Genomic DNA, 18513 nt, shown 5'->3' with positions numbered 1-18513 from the left:
AAGAACTCAAATTATAGCCATAGAATCATGCACTTCGCTGAACGTAATTCATTGTTGTGTGCCATGCAATTTGACTTCACTGTGATCACATAGAACAAGTGTATTAGAAGCTTGTTCCAATTCTATACCCCACATAAATAGATTTGTTTATTTAAAAGTACTGAAGAACTTGCTTAAATACTCCTTTTCATTATGCATGTAGCAGACAGCTGTAAAGCCACTTCTGACAGTATGCTATGGAAATGCAATAGGCAGACTCATCAATTAAGTTTGTTCGGAAGTCTGCATCTGCAAAAACCCCACATATTTATAACTTCCTTTTTTAATTTTTAAATTATTCTTTTGTCTTCTGAAAAAACCCACAGCAGCTAACAAAACTTCAGTCAAAGCTAGATAATATGCAGCTCGTTAGTTGACAAGTGGCTACTGTACAAGCCACAAAGCATCTGATCTAAATCATTCAGGATGCCACATGCAATTATTTGAAGGTTTTGTTCTCTCAAGTTTTGCAGAGGAAGATTTAGGGATCATCAATGACTAGATAAAAAGAACCATTGTCATCAGAATTAAGCTTCTACTAGCTTTCCTGAACAGAATTTGTAGCTGAATTTGTCTGTTTCTTAAGGCAGAGGATGACAGCCTTCCTGCATGCATGTTGAGCGCTGTAAAATCCTTCATCCGGCAAGGGTGAAGGGGAAGAAACTGCACCATGTATCTTTGAATACTGGCAATTAAGGCAGAAGGAAGGAGTAAAGCCTGACTGTCTGTAATTCAGAACCAGGGCTGTGGAAAAGAAGTATTTTTTGGTGATGACAAATAATTGATAGATCATGTGCATCTTGGCTTCACAGGGAGCTTTTATTGAACGTACAGATTCTTTAATACTTGAAGAAACTTATGGGTTCGCATAGAAATAATGCAGATCAGTCCTTCTACCTCTTTGAGCTCTAAGTGTTGTCTGCTTCTTTCAGTGAACATCTCTTTTCTCAACAGCCTTTTAAATTTATTATGTAGCAAGCAAAAAGGAGCTGGGAATGCCATGACGACTCTCAAGCAGTCCAGGTGGCTGAGGATGAGGTAACAGGCCAGATGCAAGCTCTTTGCATTTCCATTTGTTTTTCTTGGAAGTCAGAAAGTGTCCTCTTAGCCAGACTGTGTGCGGAGGCCCAGGTGATGTCAGGCAGAGTTCTGAAGGCATGGAAAAAGGAGACAAATCCTCTTTAAAGATAAGTTTAAGCAGGGGGACCCTGCTGCTTTTTTATTGTTTCCAGAACCAGCACCATTTCCTGGCACAGTTACTGGCATCAGTAATTAGAACCATGTTTGTCACACGTCTTGGCTTCATAATTTCTTGCAGGAGTTGTGTGGCTAAGGAAAGCAAAAGGTTCATAGCAAAAGATTTTCTGTCTCTCTCCTCCAAGCGCATTTGTGCATTTCTATGCCTGATATTTCTGGATGAGAGACTCTGAAACTGTAATAGCTCCTCTCAAACATCTAAACATTGTAACATTTATTTTTTTTTTTTAGAAGTGGGAATATGATTTCTTATTTTCAGTCTTTCTATCAGATCCTTCATAGGACAGAAGCATAGTCTTCTCTGACAGTCATTCTGATACTAACACTAATGACGTGAAAAACCTCCCGAGGAGACTGTCCACTCTGAAGAGACTTAACACAGAGGAAATAGTATTAAACAGGCAACTTGTACCACTCTGCTTGCATTTTAAACAGGTGATCAAGTGTTGAGGTAAGTTCCACTCTTAAAATTGTACAAAGTCTTACTCCATCACCAAGCATTGTACCAGCTACGGACAAGCCTTCCCCAATATGATGCTTTCTTCAGAGTCTCTCAAAGGAGGTTCTTCATCCCACAGGTTTTGTGTTAGCTGTGCATCAGGAACAGATGGCTGAGCATCCTTCTATCCCTGGAACTGGCATGAAAAAGGCTGTTGGATACTGTCATTGCCCGCACTGTAAATAAGAACTTTTAATACCATCTACAAAGAAAATGGAAATTCCCTCTAACCTCAATTTGGCAAGAGTTTGTTGTGATATCACCTATTATGTTTCCTTTCACCTTCTAGATCCTGGGTGCCTGCCAGTTAAAGCAGCAGACTATTCCTATGATACTCTGAAGCAAACTGGATTATATTTGAATTAAAAACCCCACCAGTTGAACACCCACTGAAATCAGGGAAAAATCTCTCCTTTTTGTCCAACCTGTTTGCATTAAGAAAATAAACCAGGTTTTATTTGATTTACCAAGTGCAAAACCCCATACAAAGACACCTACTTCAATTTAAGGATGACTTCTCATTGTGTATTTTAAACCTGTTAAATCTACTCTCAGTTTACATAATCCAAACTGAAACAAGCCATTTCAAAACTGAAATAAAATGTCTGACTTACCCATTTAAGTCAGTTTTAAACCAAGTCTCAGGTTACATTAGTTCACTTTTCTCCTGTACACAAGCATTTCAGCAGGTTTAGAACAAATACAATTCTGGAAAAAGAGAAAGGTGGGTAGAGAGGTCAAAGAGTCAATTTGCTTTTAGCTACAACACTATAGACTTGAGAAATGTTTATATTAAAAAAAAATCCTTCTAATATTCACAGCATTGATATTTCAACACTTTCCATTTAGAACAAGTATAAACCATTTAACCTGAAGAGAACACTATATGGGCCTGTAAGCAGGCAAAAAAACCCCAAACAAACCCACCAACACAACAGAAAAAAGGTATCACACTACCTTTACTCAGTGCACCTTTATAAAAATTTTAGAGCAACTTCGAAAGAGTAGAACACAATTCTGAAGAAAGTGTACATACATGCCTAAAGCAAAATTCACTGAAGTATCTAAAGCATAATATATTTTTCTTAAACTGGAATGGAAAATACAGTGAACAGGTATATGAAAGGAGTGGTGGGAGGAAACATTATCAACCCCAGAAAAGCTGCAACATTGCAGTTCAGCACCACAGTTGTCTTATCAAGCTATAATCTCATCAGAAGGCCAAAGAGATTCCCCATCCCCCAATTTACATTATCAGTGCTCCAGCCACCTTTAATAATGCATCTTTTTGACTTGCTATGGTCCACCTCAATAAGTGTATTACCTTATAGAAGTAGAGATGTAGACACAGAAAATGCTTGATGGTTCCCTCAGACTTCTAATAAGAGAAAAGGAAGCTGCTGTTCTAAATCCTTTCACTCTCAAGTTAAAGAAAAGAACTATATCATCAATAGAGTAGGCTATGACCAGAATACTTCTTACATGAAACAGTGAGGCTGTAACACATAACATTTATGTGCTTTTCAAGAGTGATTAAAAATGCCTCAGGGAATTACAGGACAGGAAAAGGATTTACTGTGCTGTGGCAGTACTAATTTTCCCACCTTCTGTAACTGTTTCTGCACCTTCTTCCAGTCATGCCTAATGACACAGAAGGAGATCATCATGTAAATAAAACATTAGTATGGTGGCAGAATGAGTAGTAAATGAAGGTGGCTTTGGAGGCTTCCCGCACTATCCTGTTTCCACAGGTGGTGGCTGGCAATGGATTATTTCCTTCTAAGCATAACTCCTGCTTGTCTTGCATAGGGTTTTTAGAAAACCTATATGGGTGCTGGGATGGGATATTATATGCACGCTCTAGGCTTTGTAAAGCAACTCCCTTCCTCAGCCGAAAAGGCCAAGAATACAGCTGAGCGGTTACAGACAGCCAGAAATACCTCCCCATCCTCCTCTCCAGCTTAAGGAAGGGGGATTGTTACAAGGACTAGTGGAGAAATGGATGGAATGAGAGCAGTAACATAAATGGCATCTGAAAGCCAGTTTGAGCGTTGCTCTTTGCAAAAATCTGCAGCATTTCCTCTCCTGGTCTTACGTATCCTTCACCTTCTGCTATATGAGGGCTCTTCTTCACCGGATGGTTCTGCACATTAGAAAAAAGGAGCTACACAGCTGGTAGGAAGACGATAAAGAAAAAAAGACAGGACTGTGCTAAAACGAGCACATCATTTTTATATATATCCTTTCCTTGTGATACAGGTACTAACCTCACTCTTTCAAGCATGGAAACCATATGCTTCCATGCACAGGTGGGTTTTTTCTTATTTCCCTATCTCTTCTGCAGACTCTGCTCAGAAGTAACTAGTTGGTCCTGCCTGTTACAAGCCTTACTCATAAAAAATGCACACATAGTAAAGGCATAAGAGTAGCAGGCTAAATATGGACTGCTCTCCAAAACTCTCTTATGTCATAAATCTGCCTTGAGAATTCTTACAGGAAAGAGGATTTTGCTCCCATTACTTAGTTCCAGTGTAACAAGAAACAGTCAACTTGACAAATCAGAAGACAAAGATCCGATATCTGCTTCCTTCACCTTTTCCTACTCCTGTTGATCACTCCCATCCCCAGGGACAGCTTTCCACTCTAGTCAAGATCAGTCAGAAAGTCAGTCAGTCATCACAGAGAAAAATCAGTTAACGCTTCTAGCGGGAATTATTTGATAAACTCCATCTCTTAATCCCTCTCAGTGAAGGGAAGATTCTACGTGGCTGACTGCCAAGACACATGCATTCATTTACAAAATAACCTTGAAAGAACCACTTCAAACCTCAAGTTGCCCAGTGAGACCTATGCCAACTTTCCCCCTGTTAAGTACACGTATTTATCCTGAAATGTGAATCACCAAGCCTGCAGAGATTCCATTTAATTAACAAAAAAACTCCACATAGTGAAGGATTAAAGGGATTATGCATTTGGAAAGCAAAGCAAAAAAGTAAAGTCTGCTTTTGTGAGCCATTAATTTACTGCCTATGCTAAGCAGGACAGTTAAATGCCAATGATTATTAGGGTACCTCTCTAATTAGTCAGTGGCTCCTGCCCACGCACTGAACTTCTGCAGAACTACCTGAAATTTGTCCTCTAATATCAGCTGTGGATATTAGGGTGATAAGTGATCTTAAGCCTCTGTGGTAAAAACGGGAAGAACACGTGTACACCAAATGTGAAAGTCTGGACAGAAAAATAAAAGAATAAGGACACGTCTGACAAAGTTGCCTTTGTTCCAGCCCCACTGTAGATACATGCCCTTATCCTCTTGCTCATTTAGATAAAGAAACAGGGCACCATCTTCAAAGACGGTAAAATCTTATTAAGCTTCCGATAGAATGGTTTGTAACAAGAAACTAATGAGGCAGAGCACCATGCAATTAACAGAGTATGAAGTAGTCTCAAGCAGGAAAATCTGGAAGACAATTCTTATGCCTCATCCATATCTTGCAATTTGCTGCTTTAGTATTTCTGCACTTCTTCACTTTGAGCCAGAAAAAGTGCAAGACAACAGCCTGGCCTGCCCACCCTGTCATCCAAACTACTAAGAAAAGAATCAGCAGGGTATTGCTGCTTCCCTTTTTGACATTAGTGGTACCATCTTTTTAAAGAGTTGCATTTGAAGCCTTAGGATGCAGAAATATTAAAGCTGAAGTTAATTCCTTTAAATCCTCAGCTTATAGATGTCTGTGTGGGCAGGCTCTAGGAAAATAATCTGTATAGAAAAAAGCCTCAAAATAACGAATGGTCTAAGTTTAAGAACAGAACAAGAGTGAAAATGCCACAGTGTGCAGCAGTCACTTAGCTCTGCAGCAGGATTAGCTTGATAATTTCTTATTACAACCTAAATTAAACTTCAGGAAGACTGCACTATTCTTTTGAAAAGAAAAATATAATATCTACCACTGATAAAACTATGAACATACAAATATTTTATATAACAACAGTACTTACACAAAAGTCCAAAGATACAAAGATACCCTAGCACAGAAAAATACTGTGAATATACAGAATACAAGATACATACGATCCACATTTGCAGAAAAAGGCAGCTTATTCTATAGTACTATAAACAAAACCAAACACAGGTAATAGGGCAAGGGGTAATGGGTTTAAACTAAAAGAGGGTAGATTTACATTTGATATTAGGAAGAAATTCTTTACTGTTAGAGTGGTGAGGCACTGGAACAGGTTGCCCAGGGAGGCTGTGGAGGCCCCATCCCTGGCAGTGTTTAAGGCCAGGTTGGATGAGGCTTTGGGCAACCTGGTCTAGTGGAGGGTGTCCCTGCCCGTAGCAGGGGGGGTTGGAACTAGATGATCTTTGAGGTCCCGTCCAACCCAAACCATTCTATGATTCTGTGATTCTAAGGGTTCTGTTTCAATGCCTATCAAAATTAAAACCGATTTCTGAATAATGTTGTTATTACAAAATATACAAATAGTAGTATTTGGTTCCTACCAGTTATTTAAACATTTTCAGGAAAAAAGCTATCAACATGATACACTAGATTTTCAGTTACAGAGTACCATAGCTGATGGGAATCATCCAAGCTAATCATCCTGAGAACAAATATAGCAACATAACAGTGGGGAATAGTTGCCAAACTAAATATCCAGTAAAGTTCGTCCCTACAGATGCTATCAGACAACCTGGGAACATGGGCCAGCAGGGACAGAACCAAGGCTGACTGGACATTAGGATCTCTTGAGACCAGAACCGCAGGGAGACAGAGATGTGAACAACCTTATGTGCTCGAGGATGGAGGGGAACAGAAAGCAATGCTAAACTCCATAGTTCTATTTGCTGAAGATGTTCATTTTCTCACCAAACTAGAAGACAATTAGCTTTAAAAAAAAAAAAAAAAAAAAAAAAAAAAAAAGAAGCGCGCTTTATTCGGTATATTCATGAATTCATACACCAGAAACACCACAAGCAACTACCTGGTGCCTGTGCAGCCACCAGGGCTCCCAGCAGCACCTAGTGTCACCCTCCGTGCCCTGTCCATGGTCCTGTGCCAAGGCCGAAACAAGGACCGAGTCCTGCAAGCACCCTCCCGAACCCTCCCTTTGAAAGCTCCTTCCTTCCTTTCTGCTTCCCACACTTCCACCTATAGCAGACAGACAGACAAAGCTGAGCACTGCAGACAGAGGAACTGTGCCAGGAATGTAACAACAGCACAAGCAGGAAGGGAGAAGGAAGGTAAACTACCATGTGGAATGGAACAAGGCATAAGAAAGGACTAACAAAGGGGCTGCTACACAAAAGCCCCGTGAAGGTCAGAATCCGGCACAAAATGCTTTAACTGTGGTTTCAGAGAGTTAAACCAGATAACAAAGGGAGGTCTTCCAAGCTTCCTAACATGAGAAGAAGCCTTGACTGCTTCTAGAAATGCCAAGGCAGCAAAAGCATTAGGAGAAGGAAAAAGATGGTCATAGTAAATGAGAAAGCAGAGTAGATCATATCACTTTTCACGTAAGCACCATTCAAGAGTAAAGACTCTGTCCTGACCTGATTGTCTGCTTTACTTTGATCCACATAATTGTTGTGGTGCTCTTTAGCAGACTGAGCTTTTGATGCAGTACCAATACCAGCTGCTTCCTATCAGTGAAGCTACTCAAGAAAAAATAATGTCTAAGGAATACATTGTATGGATACCTCCTCCAGACTAAAAGTCCTTGGACTTTATTTAATCATTCTTCAAAAAAGGTAAGAGAGTTCTTTAGCTGAGCAACGTATGTATATGCAAGAAGGGAAGGGCAATAAAACCTTTTTCAGAAAAGAAAAATAAAAGCCCCAACCCTGAACCGCCCAACCCAACACCACACGGTTACTTTTCCCCAGTTTAGTTACCTTGGATAAGTCTTCAGCCGATGCCCACCCATCCGAGCGGCCTGAGGCCAGCGCTGCTCCCCGGGCACTCCCGCCTTTTCAGCAGGTTCCTCAGCGCCACCTTCCGGGGCACAACTCGTTATCGCTCCCCAAACCCAGGGGGGACACGGCCAGCATGAGCAGAGGAGGTTCCTTTTCTTTGAAACATAGGCTGAAAAAATGAGGTACCCGTCACTGGTCGAGGCACACTCCTAACTGTTAAAAAGTACAGCCACTCAAAACTTAATCTAGCCCTATTCAGAAAACCAAATAGGAAAATGTATTCACCTATACCAGTTCTTTTTCTCTCCCTTCACACACCCCACACCAGGAAGGAAAGGATCGGTGCACTGTGTCTAGGATCAGAGCTGATTTGGACTACCCTGGATTATTGGAAGGTCTCTAAAACCCCAGTACTTTGCCTTGAAAATGCCTCATGACAGATTTCTCCGCAACAAAGAAGCCTAAATTGGAAACTTCTACTGATTCCAAGTGCAGCAGTGTTGCAGAAGCAGAAATGCATCTCCGAAGAAAATAAGCCCAAGTCTGTAGCTTGCTCCATAGCCAATGAAACAAGAGCGTAAGTATGAACAGTCACTGACTCACAGCCTATGCCTTTCAGCAAGGCTGCTTTGCACTCCTTCCTGTACAGTGTGCTGACCAGAAAAAGATGAAGTTTTTATTCAGCTTTTGTCCAGATCATAATTTCTTATTAGGATTGAATAGATTATTTGGGATACCTTGGGAGAGTGGGAGAAAGGTAAAGAGAAAGTTCCATTCTTGCTGCAGAAGCGTTCCTCTCTTTCCTTATACCGTCTGCTCTCATACTTTCAGTTTGAAAAATAAACTGTAGTTACATAGTTAGTTCCATTACCTTTTTTTGTGGAAGAAACCTTATTTCAAGATCTGGTCTCTGCTCCTCTGTTTGTGGCTACATTATCCAGAATCTGATTCCCATAAGATATCAATGTGCTATATTTCCAAGCTCCAGTCATGCCAGACTTACTTTCCTTCATGTCAAACAGTGTGAAGCTTCACTTTGCTAATTCTGTAGTGCTAAGAGGACAGGGGAATTAAGGACCAGTTTGTCAGGCTTCACTTGGAGAATATACCCAGACTACAGTGAGCCAGCCCAGCAGGGCCAAAAATCAAGAGGGTTTATTTTCCCCCAAACTGGTGGAAACTATACTACAAAGGAGCAATGTTTTGGCAGCTGTGATCCTGTACTAGAGAATTTTTAGACCACTTGCCAATTCTGTAGCAAAATAAAATACCTCCAGATATTTTATGGACCTGCCGTCTTCATTTACGCAGAGGTACGTGTTCAGTTAAGCATAGATACTCACGTATGCACCTTCAGCCCACCACAGAACAAGAAAACCTAGATCAGAAACTCTCGGAGACCTTACATAACTTTGAGAGAAATTTCTAAGATAGAAATGCTACTGTGCATACCCAAATGCACCATATATGCTATTTGGTTATACAGAACATATGCCACATGCACCACATTACAGTTCACACACAGTGGACAGAAGACGCATCTTCAAAAAAGGAAGTTAACAGCAAGTGCCCAAGTTATGGTTAGTTTTTACTTTTGATCCTCCGAGTCTCCCAACAGGCTATTTTCAGTACACTCTAAAGTGCAGAGCATATGTAAGGCAATGCAAGCTAGTGGCAGGAAAAACAACATACTGCACATATGATCTTTCTCAAGGCAGCTATTTCAGTATGCAAAATGGATCTAATAATCATGTTACAAAGCTGAATAATTAGCTAAAATGAGAAATTTAAAGTTAACTTCTTAGGTGTTAATGAGGACAGATATCTGCTAAATCAGCAGTGACAGTGAAGCAAAAACCCCAAACCCCCTAAATGATCTGCTAGACCCTAGCAGGGAAATAAGTAACACTACAAATATTTTTTTCTCTCACACCAGCCAATACGTATAACTCATCAAAACAAGATGTTAAGTTAAAAATTCTAGTAAAATTCAAGGAAGAGCTGGACATTTATATAGTAATAAGCTCATCTGCAATTAGTGTCAATACAAAAATATTCTACTGCACATGTCTCTTCATGCAAACTAAATTCAAGCCAGAAAGGTACACCAAAAGTTATATCCTAGGCAAAAGTCCCTCATACAAATGCTACTGCTAAATCACATCATCATCTCTGAAATTCCTGCCAACTATCACAATACTTGACCAAAATAACAACTCGTGCCTACTTATCATAAAGCACTTTAAAACAGGGAAAAAAGCTTTTGTATTATAGATTAGATTTCATCCTTACTGTTTTATTCAGAAGGTGGATAGTTTTGGGGGGCATTTTTGGTTGGAGTTTTTGTGTCTTTTTTTTAAAAAAAAGCGTTCTTGACTTCATTAGCAATTTATTCTTCATGAGCCATCGTTTTAAACCAAGAATAGTTGTTTCTTCTGTTAATTAAGGATAATCTTTTATGATAGGTAAAATACACTTACTATTCAGAGTTTGCTCAGTAATTTATCTGGACTGCTGCCGCCCTGTTATTTTAAACTGAAGCGGTTGAAAGAAAGTCTATCAGTATAAAGAACAACTTAAAGTTCTCCCACAAAACAGTAGTTGTAATAAAAATTAAAACAGTTTCTTGCAACTCAGTTTCCAAGCTTTCAAAGTGCAATTCACATTTACCTCTATCACCCATGTTTTTTGTTTAGGATGAGCTGTTTCTTTGCTTTGCATGATGACGTGTGCACTGTCCCCTGAGGAAAATGCCTTTGACATTTTGGTAGGGGAAAGAGTGTCTAAGTGACAATTTCAAATCTGAGTAAAGGCAATAAGCTGCAGGCAAGTTGCCCAACTTCCACATGACGCACTTCATGATGGCTCTCAGAGGCTGAGTCTTCCTTGAGAGAAGGCAAAGGACATAAGTTGCTCGTGGAGAGTGCTTCATTAGCTTTCCTTGGAGGATGCTCAGAGCGAATATTGATAATGCCATTGTCATTGATAGTTCACTGAAGGAGAAGCATTTGTACAGAGCATCCAGCACCAACAGTGAGATCATGCATCAAATCAGACCTAATTACTGTCTGCAGTTTTGGAACGAAGAGTTGCATGACTCAGATGAGGAGAGAGAATTCCTCTCTGGCTACTTCTTTCTCTTGTAGGGAAGCACAGGGCAAGAGTCATATAATATGCAGTAGGTTAATTCTGTAGAGGAATTCTTTTGCAATATCCACTCACTTCAGCAAAGAGAAGTCCAGAGAAACAGGATTTGCAGTTCAGACACCTACAGCATGTATTCTAGAGGTCAATACTAGACCTCTCTGTACACACAGGATGATAGAAAAATTTAGGTTGGAAGGACCTCTGAAGGTCCTCCCTTACCTCTCCCACTCCCCACCCTCTGCACTCAAAGCAAAGCATTTGAACTTATATGGGGATGCTCAGGGCATTGTCAAGCTTAGTTTTGAAATTCTGTCCCATTTCATCCTTGAAGTTATTCAAACCTGACTGGACATTCTCCTGGACAAACTACTCTGGCTGATCCTGCTTTGAGACTAGATGATTTCCAGAGGCGCCTTCCGACCTCAACCATTCTGTGATTCACAGAGCCCACAGCTTTTCTGGACAACCTGTTAACCATGCATGTGCAAGGCATGCTCTCTTTGAATGAGACCTGCAGCAGAAATACATCTGTTCTATATGACTAATTTGAAATTAGTCCTAGGAGCCACAGAATGTATAATATGAAGATCAATCTTCAGCCAGAAGTGTTAATAAAGAAAAAAGGAAGCAGATAAGTTCATTCCTCTTGCAACTTAAAATTATCACACAATTCAGCATAGGGAAAGAACTTTAGTAATAGTCATTGGATTTCATAGTATTTTGAAGAGCATTTGAAGGCACAAACATTTGATTAGAGAGGCAGGAAAGAAAATTACCTAACCTCAATTTATCATGAACCTGAACAGGTGTACTCTTCTCACCACCTAAAGGAAAGTAAGTTGTCATCAGCTTACTTTCTGTATTTTCAAGACTCTACGCAGATAGATGTGATGCTTCATAGACAAGGAAGATGAGGGACCAGTCTGCCCAGTCCTTGCTCTTTGATATGAAACCTGAAATTGTAAGCAGAGAAGACAAAATATGCTAGATGGAGGGAAATAAAGACTAAAGTTATGAGATTACATATGGCAACTACTACTGTGTTAGCATTAAACAACAGCAAAAGGCAAACAGGAAAAAACACTAGCTAGCACACGCAGAATTAAGTACTTACTTACAACTGAGAGACAGAGAAGATAAGTGAAATGAAAAAGGGTGTCTCAGTCTAGCAAGGGACCTGTGTCAATATCAACCAAAGTAGTTTATATGTACCAAGCAAATCTCCAGATGGAAGCTGTACCTTTTCTGCCAAGACAATCCTCTAGGGCAACATTGGATGAGGACTTCTCAAATAAATAGATGTGAAATGCTACAAGGAAAAAAAAATAAATAATTGAACTCCCCTAACATTCTCTTTGTAAATTAACTAGATGTTTTAACTCCCCTTCTTTTTCACTTTTTCTGGCACAAGAACCCCAAATCCAATAAACACATCCATCCATCTCACAAAAGGGAAAAAAAAAAGTGCATTTCATATCAGATGCTTTGCGTCAAGCCTGCTAAGGCTCATAAATCAGCTGTCTTATTGCCCTGGTCATTTCAACCAACGTCTGACCCTTTTGTTAACTTATGATTTATAACTGGAAGTTACTTTTTTTTTTTTTTAATGCCAGATTTATAAACTTTACTGTGCTTGGTTTGATATAATATCCATTTTGTACACCAAGCTATAAGACAGTAAATTTATTGTCTATGAACTGTTACCTTGAAAAATTACATCAATGCAAAGTGGTTTCCATTTAGAATCAATGGGCAATAAATTCATTGGATTTTTTTTTTTTTAAGGGGGAGAGAACATGATGATATTTATGAGGTCATGAGCAGCTATATAACGGGTGAAACTGGGAGCAGGGGCAACAGTCAAGACAGGAGTTCTGCATTACAGGGGTAGACGAAGACGAAATATATTCAACACAGCAACGATGCATAAGCTGGTATTCTGCTGTCTCATTATTATCAGCTTCTCCTGTCCTCTCTCATCTCTCCCCATCATCAACGCCAGTGAGATGTCTTATCAACTCTCAGGTAAGAGTCTTTTGATTTTAATGGCCATAAAGCAAGTGCTGGAGCAGTAAACCCAGAAGAGAAGCAGGTATGCTTTCTGAGGGGCCTTTATCTGTGCTGCTCAGCTGTAGAAAAAGCAGGAATGTCTTCAGTGCACTAGCAGCGCAAGTGATATAATCAGTGGGTGCTAGTCTTGTAAAATGGGGAGGTTGGGTGCCCTAAATATTTCTTTCTGCTGCTTTGAGATCCAGGAGACAAAGACATCTGAGCCTTCTAACACTGAATGCGAGCTGGCATATACAGCGTCTGTCTTTGAAATAGTATTAGTAGGCATTGGGCAATTTAAAGAAACTTGGCTGTACAGTCTCTCCTCTTGCTACACTTTAAAATGAGCTACATTTAACTGAAGTTGTATTTAAAAAGGGAGAAAACCTACTGCAAAGATTAATGCAGTCCTACTTAGATCAAGAACAGGCAAGTCCATCTTAAACTACAAAAATAGCAGTGTATTGAGCATGCTCTTTGTTTGCACTAATCCAGATTCCATTCAATCCAGTGAAAGAATAAATCTTTGCTTGAAAAAAACTGTCCTCAAAGTTTCAAATTATACTATAAGTCAAGACTGAAATAGCTCAGTAAAAATGCACCACAGAGTTCGGAAGGTTACTGTCATCAGACCTGACTTGTGCTGGAAGAGTTTCTGAAATGAGCTCTGAAAGAACAGGCAAATCAAACCCAAAGTTATTGCATAAAGCTGACTATTAAAAAAGCGGCTGTTCTTACCTGCTTTGCAGGTGCAACAGCCATTGTGCTTGTTTATAGGTATCAGTAGTCCCCAGTTTGCTTTGAAAATCTTGGACTCACTAAGCCAGCATCTTCTCAACCCTTCCACTATGTAACTTACTTACATTTACAGGCAACCATGACTCAGTATGGATAACATCTATCACATCACAGGGTGAACAAGCTGGCTCTAACAATTACCGCATTTGTTTGAAGACATCCATTAGGCTTATTAAATCCTCCTTGCAAATATAGAGTCTCTAGGCTGGATAAGATAGAAGTAGAACTCCGTATTAAAGAGGGTTGCTTTGGTATTTTTAAATCTCAAGCCAAATTTACCTGCTAACACTGCTATGAAGTAAAAAAAAAAAAAAATGCAAGGCTAGAGATATGAATTGTCTCCACATAGCACAGAGAAGCCACAGTCATCTTAGAGTCTTACACTGAAATCCCCACTGTCCTCTGCAATTGTCCTTTCGTACAGTGAACAAACTAACAACGTGGATGTCCAAGGTCTTCAAGTTCTTGATCTTGGTCCAAGTTTTTGGAATGCTGGAGGATTATTTTCAGCAGATTATTTTCTTATGTGTTGCCTATCAAGCAGCTATACAGTCTCACCCATCCCTGCAGGTTAAGAGCAACTAAGACTCCATAGTATCATCTAAAAGTGCAACTACAAACCGATATTCATCTACACAACTAGAGTTTGATAATAGCACCCTCTCGTTGCCCACAATTTTGAATGTCTGTGATATATTAGCAAGTATGAAATTTACTGCTCAGATTACAAAAGCCTTATTTGTCTCAAGTATAACACCACTAAGGGCTCCTGTTGGCAACCTGCCTTGGGGTACAGGCTAGTTACAGAATTTTAAATTCTCTATGCACATATAAATTAATTCCATCAGGTATCAGCAATCTGTTACAGTTTCCAAAAAAGTAATAATATCTGTACTGGTACGTACATTAACTGAGAGAGATGATTGAAATGCACTGAGAAGCATAGCTCCCAAAATAAGTTTTAAGATTTCCTACATTTATTCCTGCCCGTCTCCCCATTTTATTGCATTTAATAGTTGGGAAACTGAGCAGGTTAATAGGCCTTGAACAGGAAGTTCTGTCTTTATTCATAGAAAAGCTCTAGCACAGTTGATAAAGAAATGGACTAAAATAAATAAATAGTTTATATACAAGCCTGGGTTGTCTACAGCTGAGTACCAGAAGGATTAGGTTGCGAGTTCCCCAAGCGATGGGAGGGGCTGCTGTTGGTCAAAAAACTATCTTAAAGAAAGATCTGCCAAAGAAATGACAATCTGAGATTTACATCAGGAAGGTAGCTTTTCTCAAAGCTTCGGAAGGAATAAACCAAAACCCAGCTATCCTCTATTATAGTCATTAAATGAGGATGGATGATGGGTGGTTTCATGATAATCTTCAACAGGCAGGGCCAACAGGCCTGATCAGAAATCATCTGAGATGGATCGAAACAGGGATTCAAAACAAAAGACTCTTACCATATGCCTGTTTCTGTCATCCTCCATTTGCAGCTGATGAAGATTCAAGATCAAATCTGGAGCGGATGGGCAGCCTAAGAAGCACTTCCTTGCTTCAGTTTCTGCCAGAGCTCTTGGGCACACTGACTGAAGACAACAAAGCAGGTGAGGATTTACCACAGCAGTTTATGGGACAGTGCCCATGGTTTGCCTGCCCAGATACTGTGCACCGACTCCTGGGTATTTACTGAAATACAACATCACGTGTAGGTGACACGCAGCTGTCATTTAGCTAACCGAGACTGTGGGGAAACCTGCTGAGCAGCCATACTTGCAGCTCAATACTAGCTGGAAAAGTCTCCAAATTAGGAACTAGCAGACAAAACAAAATAGCAGTGTCTCTTAAAAACCATCAGTTCTTGCAGGAAGTGCAGAATCAATAGCAATAGATGGTTTGGGGGGTAACCGACATAAGAGATGCCTGATGAAGAGGACAATACAGCCTCCATCTTCAGAGTCCCTGATCCTACTGGAACTGTGTGCCACAAGAACTGGCTGCGCTGCAGCACAGGGTTTTCTGTCTCGTCCTCTGAACATTCCAGCTCAAGACTTCTGCTGGCTATAGCATTACGGCACAAAAAGTGACTTGTGTAGGTTCACAATTTCTGAATGCTAAAACATTTAATTACGTCTCTCCTCTACCAGGTCTTAGCCCCAGCAGCTACAATGCAAGGGAAAATATCAAAGAGGTAAGTAAATGACCATCAGTCACTGAAACAAGAAACATAAGACTCCACGTTTGAAACTACACTGAATGGTTACTGAGACATCATTTAAGATCCACAGACTTCATAAACAGTATAGACTAAAGTATGTCACAGTGTTCTTAAACTGAAATCACTTAGCAGTTAGATAAGCAGGGGAGAAAAAAAAAAGAAACTAATCCAGAGCATTTCATTCTAAACCTCCCACTTTTTTCCCCTCAGAAAAGCAGCTTTCTAAATAAAGGCCAATTTCCAGCTTCGCGAGGCCAGTATTAGCTGCATGTCATTTTTTTTTCCCCATGCTACAATACAGTATTATCAGATTTGTTATGAACCATTAGGTAAATAGAGAACATAATTCCTGTTCACTTGTTGGCTGGATTAAATATAAAGGCAGAAGACAGGGACTAGTTGTAGCGCATCATCTAAATCAGAGGGCACCCTGGGCAGCTACCTCTCCTTCCCCAGTCAGAACACGGGGCTGTGTGACCAGCTGGGGTGGTGAAGAGCGTACTTTCCCACTGGGAACACTTACCATCCAACATGCTGGTTGACTCTAATGCTCTCTAATGCTGTTTGACTGCAGACTTTCTATGGAAATCATCCTCGAATTGCTTTGCTGGGCCGCTTCTTGACCAAGGACAGGAAACAGTACAAGAAACGTGGGAATCTTTCCGAGTGCTTCTGGAAATATTGTGTGTAAACAGGAGAAGAAACTTTCCCTGACTTTGACTGCATAATTTATACAGATGTCTGAAAACATGTATATAGATTTGCTTGATTTAAAATGAGAATGAAGAAATACAAAGACAGCTCCTAACTTTAGACTCTATTACCCGAAAATTAATAAATTCTTGATGTTTTGCAATTATGCTGTGAGCAGTGTAGTATTTTCTTAGAGTTCAGCACAACAGGAAGAAAGTAATGGGACAGAGAGATAAATATGCAACACGAAGAGAACTCAGGCAGGGGATGCAAGATTCCCCTGGGGTCCTGTGAAATCCCCCAGAAGAGTGATGCCTCAACTGCCTCTAAGTCCAGAGGCAAGAGGACTTTCTCCTTTGTCACTTGACGTACATTGGGGTGCAGGAAGAAAGGTGAGGGATGGCAGCTTAACAGTGCCCAGTCCCCTCCTGCCATCCCCAAGACACCACAAAAACAATAAGCACATCAGGATCAAGCATCTGCTCCCACTACTGCTGGGGAAAGATAACAACTGCTTCTCTTGGTCACTTGTAAAAAAAGACCCACAAACCTATCTCTTTGCAGCACCTTGCCTAGTCCTCAGCTGCCCATGACAACAGGGTTGCCTATGCATAATGCAGGCTTTAAGAACTGGGTCTGATTATCACCAAGCATAGCATGGAAGGTAAACACTACGGTTGTCTATGTCACGGCTTTACACCCAGATAGTGGACAGTCAGTGGAGGCAGACAGGGATAACATGACTTAAAAGATTCTATGACTGTGTCCTGCACTTATATGGCTGCACACACAGACGTGGGAAGGTGATGTACGGACACAGATCACAAGTGTTATGAGGGCAAGCCACGTCCTGCTTGAGCGCTCAAGGGCAGTAGGATTGGTTCCCCTGCGCCACCATACGGTTTTTATGCTGCTGTTTTATCTTGGCATCTATAGTAAATGAAGGAGAAAACAAAAGAGCAGCTGCAAAAGGGTTCTAGTCTCACTCCTTTGTATGCAGAGTACCAGCATACTTTTTCAATCCTATGTACTTCTGGAGAGTATCTGCAATGAATAGAGCTAAAAAGTCAGGAATTGTCCCTGGAGGATGGCAATCTTGATAATACGCACAAACGGTTGGAGCTGTGAAGCCCGTCCTTCCTTGTTCAATACATACTTCGCATAAACCTTGTGCTAATCAAGGCTCACAGAAAGCTTGAATAAAACTTCACCTAACAGTGATACACATGCTAACATTGATCTCAATAACACAGATCATTTATCTCTGACTGTGCTGTTTAAACAAGGCCTATAGGTTTGATACAGCTTGTTCACTTCACATAAATTGTAAGACAGAGGAAGCCAGCTATAACAAAGAAAAATGTCCTTACAAATGCAGAGCAGCTGGATGCACTGTGCAGCTATTTGAAATATTCTGAACATTCATCCTTCTCTTACACAATGGAGCAAGTCAGCACCTGTCTGGAAATTACTCCTTTCCTGCCACCTCATCGGTCAATAAAAACTTGTAAGAAAAGACTTCAAATTTATCTAAGTGAATAGCCATCTAAGATTTATTTCATAGACAGGGAAAGGTGCAGAGCCTACAAAGACTGGGGTGGCAGTGGTGGAAATCTGTTCAATCCCACTTCAAAAATTGCAAACACAGCAAAATAAATAAAACCACAATGAATAATAATCAAAAAATATTACAAGTATTGAAAAGTTCACTAGCCATTTACATAACAGAATAAAGAGAGCTGTCAGGTGGTGAGGATGGAGTCAACACGAGGTGATCGAGCTATAAACCCTCAAACTGTTTTGGCTTTCAATACTGCAAAAATACTCGCTAGCAGTCACAGCATCTAAAGAAGCAAAACAACTTACTGTGTTCAGCTAGGCCAGAGCACATCAGTGTGTGTGTGT

The 18513-nt window shown here is 40.3% G+C and overlaps 2 protein-coding genes and 1 long non-coding RNA gene across 3 annotated transcripts in view; 1 reads left to right on the top strand and 2 right to left on the bottom strand.

The window, feature by feature from the left end:
- Positions 1 to 850: 850 nt before the first annotated feature.
- On the bottom strand, positions 851 to 8655 carry LOC129215748 (uncharacterized). Its single transcript, XR_008580082.1, has 3 exons — positions 7692 to 8655; positions 2410 to 2503; positions 851 to 1931 (listed from the first exon to the last, which is right to left on the bottom strand). It is a non-coding gene; the product is annotated as an uncharacterized LOC129215748 (long non-coding RNA).
- A 3003-nt stretch (positions 8656 to 11658) lies between these two features.
- Positions 11659 to 18513, bottom strand: part of PER3 (period circadian regulator 3) — a 34487-nt gene continuing 27632 nt past the window's right edge. Inside the window, exons 23-24 of the transcript XR_008580080.1 lie at positions 12100 to 12168; positions 11659 to 11812 (exon numbers count right to left, since the gene is read on the bottom strand). The gene's annotated coding sequence lies outside the window, so the exon portion shown is untranslated. The remainder of the gene's footprint in view (positions 11813 to 12099; positions 12169 to 18513) is intronic.
- Positions 12207 to 18206, top strand: UTS2 (urotensin 2). The gene is given in 5 exon segments (XM_054849434.1): positions 12207 to 12723; positions 12725 to 12884; positions 15194 to 15304; positions 15845 to 15888; positions 16490 to 18206. Coding segments are annotated over 5 exon segments (480 nt in total). The 5' UTR covers positions 12207 to 12675; the 3' UTR covers positions 16607 to 18206.

This window comes from Grus americana, chromosome 21 (assembly GCF_028858705.1).
Source record: "Grus americana isolate bGruAme1 chromosome 21, bGruAme1.mat, whole genome shotgun sequence".
NCBI classification, from domain to species: domain Eukaryota; kingdom Metazoa; phylum Chordata; class Aves; order Gruiformes; family Gruidae; genus Grus; species Grus americana.
Note: the sequence above shows the minus strand (reverse complement) of the source record. Positions and strands in the feature narration are given on the sequence as shown.